This window comes from Astyanax mexicanus, chromosome 6 (assembly GCF_023375975.1).
Source record: "Astyanax mexicanus isolate ESR-SI-001 chromosome 6, AstMex3_surface, whole genome shotgun sequence".
Taxonomy (NCBI): domain Eukaryota; kingdom Metazoa; phylum Chordata; class Actinopteri; order Characiformes; family Acestrorhamphidae; genus Astyanax; species Astyanax mexicanus.
Window position 1 is genome coordinate 42897450 of NC_064413.1, and position 8309 is coordinate 42905758.

The window sequence follows — 8309 nt, forward strand, 5'->3', positions numbered from 1 at the left end:
TATTATAATATATTATGTTTAGCATATGATATCACTAATATTTACTAATATTCTCAGAAAAGCTTGATACGTAATTAATCACAATAATGAGAAATATGATCTCATCTCTGCTGTTTTTACATTTTAAATATATCTTACAAAGCACAAACTATAGGCTGCTACTAAAAGTTTATTAAGTATCTATATATATAGACCTTGGAAAATGTTAGTGTCAAGATCATTTAATGTTTCCACAGACCTCTCAATTAAAAATTAGGTGATGCTTCTTTAAGATGCAGCTCTTGTGAACCCAGGCTTTCAATTGTGCACAAATAGCTTTTATAATCTCTATAGAAAAGCACTAAGCGATAGAATAGGATGCTCTGCAATGCAGAGTGAATGCTTTGGGACAGGTTGGACTGATGTTTGTGAATCAGAGCTATTCATTCATCTTATGACTGAATGTAATCTAATCCTCACAGCCTCACTAAGGAAGAATTGCCAGTGATGATTCACTATTGGCACTGAAATTAAATCCGGCCCATAGTTTATATTCAGTGGTATGAAAATCTCAAACTGAAAGTCTCTTTTTCTATTCTACAGTCTAATATCATGGACATGAGTAATAACCCCCATTCACTAGTCGTCTGCCTGTCTGAGAGTAAACTGAACAGTGGATTCAGACACATTTCTATTTCTGTATCTATGAGGGGTTTTGTTTACCCTCCACATCCTTATTGTGGTACATTAAATGCAATGCATAGCTGTAGGCCTATCACAATAACTCTTTGTCTTTGATTAAATATTGTTCCAGAAATCATTAGGAGAAAAGGTGTTATTGGGACTGATATAATTATATTATAATAGCATAAAAATGTATGCACACCCTTTTATAGAGCAATTGGGTTTTAATTATTAAGAATATTAACATTTTAGAATTTGTATAATGCATATTTATTAAATAACATACATAAATAAAACAAAAATTAAATTAAAAGATATAAATTATAGTTTTTAAGCTAAGCTTAATTACGTTTAATACATGTTTAAAACACAAAGGGCAATATGGTTCAGCACAATGAATCAAAGTCGTGTCTATATATTGTTCTGTATATTGACAATGTAGTTATTGTGAAAGGCCTTCATGACTGTAAGCAATTGCTTAACTTTTAATTTAGTGAACCACTTTTTAGTTATTTATATCTTATGGAAGTTATAAATATGATTGATATGAAGGATTTTAACTGTTACATAAGGTTGAATGTTTTAATATGATTTAGATTTTTTTTTTATTTAATGTAATTTGTTGTTGCTCTGTATTTTAGTTTGTTATTTTGTTTGTTTGTTTTGTTTTATTTGTACAGTTTACGTCTGTGAGCTCTGCACTTTTAAAAGATGTTGTGGCAGTTCTCCCAGACATGGATTAGACCTGGTTGTAGGCTATGTTTTCCTTACAGTAGAAACTCTCCTGCGTTCAAGCTGCTGCATAGATCAGGACTAAGCTTAATCATTGTTTGGGAAACTTATCCAAGACGTTTAAAGTGCTGGTTTTAGCTTTGGTTTAATTATAAGAATTTAATACGGATTTAGCACAACATTCAGAGTGATATTCTCATTTTTATTGGAAAGTATTGAGACATTATTTAGTTCTGACTTTGTTTCAGATGCATAACAGCACACACGTTTCGTCAGTTTGATGTAGAAGACTTTGACAAGATGACAGGATGTCATGTAATCAACAAGTCTTTTAGAGTTGTGGCTGAGTGCCCAGCATGGGTGCTACCACCATATCATTTAATGAGAGTGTTGTGATGATAGGAAGCTCTACTGTAAAGACAGGCTGTCATAAACAGATGGAATGCAATGGGCCATTAGGCACAGAGTGGTTTGTTGTTAGAAATGTAAGTGTTGCACAGGCCAGTTTGTCCTGATGTACAAGAAAATCACACTATTGTTTCACCATTCGTCTCGTTTAGCAGGGTGTGGACTCTGTGTACTGTACTGTGCTTACTGAGTACACTGTGTTACTGTAAAAGATCACTGGGTTTACTTACAATGAGCTGTTTTTTTCTAGCAGGTTCTGTTCTCAGTTAGCATGCAGTCCAACAACATTATTTAAGAAGAGATTGAGATTTTTAGGTCATCCATACTTAATGTCATTCATAGTGAGGTCCAGTAAACCCAATAACATCAACCTAACAAACTAAAGAAAGCACAAATGCATTTTTATTCATGGTTAATGTTTCCATTTTCATCATTCAAGATCTGTTTACACAAACCTGCTGGCATATTCACAGCCAAGAAAATAAGAAGCTTGTACTTGAAATAGATTTTACAGCAGCTTGTTCATTAAATGTCATGTCAAAATGTACATTTGTTATTAAAATAAATAAATAAATGTCTGTTTCTGGGTCACACATTCTTCTCTTCTCATGACTGTTGCCTGTGATGGTGCACAGCTCTTTGATTTTTCTGGCACATTAGTCAAGGATTAGCATCATCTATTGAGTAAAGAGTGCCTCTTACTGGTGAGATCTAAAACTACCACACTTGGTGCTTCATACAGTTACACTAGCCAAATATAGGGTCAAGTTCTGATGAATTATGATACAATCATTACTATCACACTTATTTAGTTAGATGCATACAATTTTACACATATACTAACACATATACTTCATAGTATTGCCTTACTGTAAGCATTGCACACTCAAATCCAATGTCACTGTGTCCAAATAAGCTTTGACTATAGGGTTATAAAGCGCTCCAGCACAGGTTTTGGGGAGAACTCGTACTGCATACCATAGAAAATGTCATAAGACAGTATCATAGACTAGTATCAAGGCCCATGACTTTACCATATTTTCCCATTAAAGCTAAAGAAACTGTGGAGCTTCCTACATTGAATATGAATTTCTACCTGAATTGCCAGTTTCTGCTGGTTACAATCATTACCATCCACTGCACTGTCCACTGTGAGTGGTAATGCCTTCCATGACGTATTCCTGGTTCACAAGACACTATGGATCAAGGAATTTTAAATTTCCCATGTCCAATCCATCTTGCACCCACTATCAAACCACACATTAGAATTCATAGATTCTTTGCTTTGCCATGAGCACACTGAAGAGTATTTCAACTTCACTCACAAGATAACACCTCACAACATATGACTTCAAGTCACTTTCAGACAATAAAGCTTGATTGATTGATTGATTGAACACTTCTAGATCAATTTACACTTATACATAGGGCCTGTATATGCAGTTACGAACAATTATAGTAAAATGTACAACACAGACATCACTGATAAAACATTTTTTTTATTTTTCAAAAAAGCTCATTTAGTTCTTAAGTAACGCACATGGTAGAAAAACAGCAAAAAGTACATTTTGGTCTGAAATATCCCGTAAGCTCCATATTTCAACAGGAACTTACTGTTAGAACAATATGGCTCACACACCTCTTCTCAGTGCATGGAGGCTAGACAGCAATGAAATGAATTGGCCTCTGATATCTGAGAACAGATAAAAAGAAAAAAAAAAATATATATATATATATATATATATATATATATATATATATATATATATATATATATATATGTAGAGTACAGTACAGGCCAAAAGTTTGGACACACCTCTTTTTCAATGCAATGTATTTATTCTCATGAATATTTATATTGTAGATTCTCACTGAAGGCATCAAAACTATGAATGAACATGTGGAGTTTTGTACTTAACAAAAAAATGTGAAATAACTAAAAAATATATATATATATTCTAGTTTCTTCAAAATAGCCACCCTTTGCTCTGATTACTGCTTTGCACTCTCTTGGCATCATTCTCGCATTAAGCTTCAAGAGGTGGTCACCTGAAATGGTTTTCCAACAGTCTTGAAGGAAGGAGTTCCCAGAGGTGTTTATTAGCACTTGTTTGCCCCTTTGCCTTCACTCTGCGGTCCAGCTCACCCCAAACCATCTGGATTGGGTTCAGGTCCGGTGGCTGTGGAGGCCAGGTCATTTTTTGTTAAGTACATAAAACTCCACATGTGTTCATTCATAGTTTTGATGCCTTCAGTGAGAATCTACAATGTAAATAGTCATGAAAATAAAGAAAACGCATTGAATGAGAAGGTGTGTCCAAACTTTTGGCCTGTACTGTATATATTTCTTCACTGCTGTAATACGTATTCATATTGACAGGAATCTCCATTCTATTCTCAAATATTGCATTTTACTGCAAATCTATTTATACTACACAGACAGTTATTAATTATAATAATTATAATAAGATCATAATAATAATATAAATATTGGCAAGACAATTCAAATTATTTCTTAGTCATATTTGTAATTTTGTCAAGAACAGGACAGTTCAAGCTTGTCCACAAATGGTCTGCAAGTTTTCAATATGGCCAAACCAATATGGCCCTCTGTGGACTTAATAGATTTATCTATTATTATTAGATCATTTTGCTTGGTTCAAAAGAATGTATGCACCATAAATAATACTAAGACCATTTTATCAAACAAAATGACTTAACACTGGTAAACACTGTCTAGAAATAAGTTAAATTATCTTAAAATATTTGTATAAAAAATTCTTTCACTTGCCAATATATCATTTTTCCAATGTAACAGGCTGTGTTTAGTGTTGAGTCTCTCTGAATTTGAACATTGCTAAGGGAGGGAACTGTATCTCAGGAAAGTGAATGGTTCCTATAGTTCATCGTGTTTGTATGTGAACTCTCGAGAAGATATAAAACCGTCCTCATCCTCGTCTTCTTTCTTAAAGATGTCCTCCACCATGGCCTCGTGATGGGTGTCGTTGGCAGGATACCCATGCCTCTCAAACTCTTTCCGCAGATACTCTTTCACCTGAAACGGACACGTTTTGTAGGTTAAGTTTGGAACATGAAAGCATCCTTTCATGAATCAAAAACACTATAAAGTTAGTTTCAATTGCAGTACAAAGCCTACAAATGTCATTATTACACACCTCTGATCTGGAAAGCTTCCAGTCATCATTGAGATCCATCTCCTGAAAAGACTCATGTGACCTAGGGCCATTTCTGATCTCCATGACCTCGATCTCAAAGATCAGGGTGCTCTCTGGTGGGATTTTTCCTACAAATAAATACAAGCACACCATCTGTATGAGCAAAATGCAACTGTATTCTCTTCCCTGTGGAATTCTTTTCAATGTTTTAACATGTACTAACAGAGCGCTACTAGAAATCTATTAGCCTTGACTGCTCTGAGCAAGAACTTTTAACATGAGTGGCCCACCTTTGCCTTCCTTTCCGTACGCCAGAGATGGGGGGATGGTTAGCTTCCTCTTCTCCCCTGCACACATGTTCTGAAGCCCCTTGTCCCAGCCCTTGATCACCTCCCGGATCCCCAGTGTGAACCACACTGGGTTTTTATCACCATGCTGACGGCTTCAAAAGCAGAACAAACAATTAGGGTCACAACCAGCCCATTGCTCAGCTTCCACACAAAGTTAACTGGTTGAATGTTCACATTCCCTGCTAATAAACACAGCCTATGACCAGTTTTTGATGGTAGCTGGTTTTAAATAGTCTAAGATGGTCTTCGAGTGTTAAGGTTAGTCCAAAAAAAGCTGGTGATCTTAGTGAAAACATAGTGTATGCTGGTAAAATAAATGGCTAACCAGCTATAGACCAGAATAGTGTATGATTTAATATGAGTTTGGTCATGGTGTTCAACCACTAGGGTCTTGGGGGTCCAACCATCAAACCCCAAAAAGAACATACTCTATGCTAGTCAACCATCTTAACCAGCTTGAGCTGATCATGCTGTTTTTAAAGTTATGCAGTGTTATTGGTCCTGTTAATTGGAGAGTCAGAGTAACCTCAGTAAAAGAAATCCTGTAAAAAAAAAAAAAAACTTACAAATCTCTGAAGAGCTTCCAATCATCATTGGTTAGTTAATAGATAAAAGTATGTATGGAGGTGTATGTTCTGTGTGTTTGAGAAAGAAATCACTGCTCACCCACTGGTGCTGCAGTACTTTTAGAAGGCCACAACACTGAAATGAATATGCATGCATTACTTACATTAGTAGCTTTATTAGTAGCATTAAATCAATTGTTAGCTTTAATATGATGTGGTACGCTGCTTTACCTAAAATGCACCAGCAAAAAGCCCTAACTCAGATTTTACTGGTACAAAACTTAAATTAAGATCTCTACAGTTTTAACTAGCGGAAACTCCTATTTCGATATCAGCAATGCATTTACTAGTACAGACTGGACACTTTACCAGGACAAAATTCTTGACCAGCTACAGATATATTCATATGGATAGATCTGTAAATATATTTATAGATAAGAAATGCACTTTTTCTTTATTTAAATAAGTTGTAACATACAGTATGTGTTGTCAGAATTACATTAAGCATGTATGTAAAGTAATATCTAAAATTATTTTATCTTCTGCACTAACAGCCAATAAAACAATTTTTAAGAGCCACAAGCACCTTCTTTTACTGTACAGAAAAAAAAACTCTAATGGTGAATGATTTAATAGATGTTTATATCATGGTGTTAATATAATGATGTTCTATTAAATTAACCCAAAATACAAATTATACTATGAAATGTGAAACATGTTTATCTACTGTCTCATAACAACTAATGTTTTAGCTTGTTTGTTGAGGTTAATGTTCTGTTTTTTTTCTGTTAATTTAAATTAGGTTACTTAAAAAGCAATACAACCTAGAGAAAGAAGTTGTGCTCCTGATAATTTGTACATAGGGTGTCGTTGTATTAGAGTTTTTGATATTATGAGGGTTTCTTTTAGTTAGTACTGTATTACAGAGATCTGTAATTTAAGTAGTAAAACTGAATTACATTTTTGTATCATTTTTGTATCATTTTAGGTTAAAACGGTATTAGTATTAGTAACTGAAGCTCAGGGCCAGGGAGGCCTGTTATGATAATTACATAATAGACATATTGTACAGTAAATGGACATATCCCTAATAACACTTGATAATAGTGATATCATCTGTTGTGTCAATACAATCCCAAAGCAATGCTTCAGTAACTGTGACTCCGTATACACAGTGTGGACTTGCAATACGTGAATAAAAAAGACTATATAATAATATTTTTCCCAAACTATAATTTATTACAATGTTGTTGTCTTTCAAATGGCATTGCTTTGTTATGCTTTTCTATGAGAATTATATCAGTGGAATTTAAATGGTCAATAAAAAATGACAATAATATCGTTTAGTGCGGTAAGTTCAGGGACGATATATCGCCCATAAAAAAAAAATCATATCGTGACCCGCCTAGTGCTAGGGTTAAGCTAGGGTTAATAAAGACCATGCATTAGAGATCATGCAGAAACTACAGCATCAGTTAGTTAACGTTACCTGGAGTGGAACAAAGTGCCATTACTCTCTAGGAATCCCTCATAGTGCACTAACAGAATGTCCCCGTATTTGGTTTTTCGGTGGCACAGGAAAGGTTTGTACATAACCTCGATTTTAACCTCTGGCTCGGGAAGTTTTGCTCCATGGACACAGAACAGCAATGCAGAGAGAAAGCACAGCTCCAGCATCATCTTATACAAATACTAAATAACCTATTTTTACCTGAACACTAAAAAAATATACTCCCTGCAAAACTGTGCAAAAAAAAACTAACCTAACGTAGTTAGTTAAACATCTTATCTTAACTACCCAAAGAAATGCGTCGACTACGTGGCATTACAAGTTTTCCCAAAAAAGCTCCCAAACATTCCCCCTGCGTACAAGCCCCGCCCACTGCCAGATCACCAAACGCCTCAGAACTGTATAAGCTCTGCTCATTGGAGCGTTCTTGCGTGACCACGCCCACATAAACCAGATGCTTGCAACTAGAAATAAAATATATTTTTTGTTTTTTTACATAATTGTGTAATTTGTGGATTGTGTCAATATGTGTAGACTATATAAAGGTAAAAGAACAAAATAAAAATAAATAAAAACATAAACAATAAGAAAAAAAAGAAAACAAGAAGAAGCGTCTGACAACGTAAAAACCGTATGACGTCACTCAACCGGGCCTCATCCCCACCATATCACCAGAGATCATGTAGAAAGGAGAATTTCCACTTAACATAATACTCACTCATAAGTGTCTTTTACTTAAAATTATACCACCTTTCCTTGCGAGAAACTCCAAAATATCACCATAATTTATTCCAAGATTATTTATCTTGTACCCACGCACTTTTATCTTATTCCCACGCCTTGTTGTGACCATATATCTGAGCATTCCGAGCATTTATTTGCAGAAAATGAGAAATGGCTGAAA

General features: G+C 34.8%; 1 protein-coding gene across 1 annotated transcript; it reads right to left on the reverse strand.

Annotated features, from left to right (window-relative positions):
- Positions 1-3282: 3282 nt before the first annotated feature.
- fkbp14 (FKBP prolyl isomerase 14) lies at positions 3283-7761 on the reverse strand. Its single transcript, XM_049480657.1, has 4 exons — positions 7385-7761; positions 5270-5421; positions 4980-5107; positions 3283-4858 (listed from the first exon to the last, which is right to left on the reverse strand). Exons 1-4 carry the CDS (start codon positions 7573-7575, stop codon positions 4700-4702), a joined length of 630 nt encoding a protein of 209 aa, XP_049336614.1. The 5' UTR covers positions 7576-7761; the 3' UTR covers positions 3283-4699.
- Positions 7762-8309: the final 548 nt, after the last annotated feature.

What these genes read in the sequence shown, in the direction of transcription:
- fkbp14 (XM_049480657.1), bottom strand. Translation starts at nt 7,575, where the DNA reads ATGATGCTGGAGCTGTGCTTTCTCTCTGCATTGCTGTTCTGTGTCCAT. An exon ending in GGCACTTTGTTCCACTCCAG is followed by an intron (nt 5,422 to 7,384) that starts GTAACGTTAACT and finishes CTGCTTTTGAAG; the next exon opens with CCGTCAGCATGGTGATAAAA. An exon ending in GTACGGAAAGGAAGGCAAAG is followed by an intron (nt 5,108 to 5,269) that starts GTGGGCCACTCA and finishes ATTTATTTGTAG; the next exon opens with GAAAAATCCCACCAGAGAGC.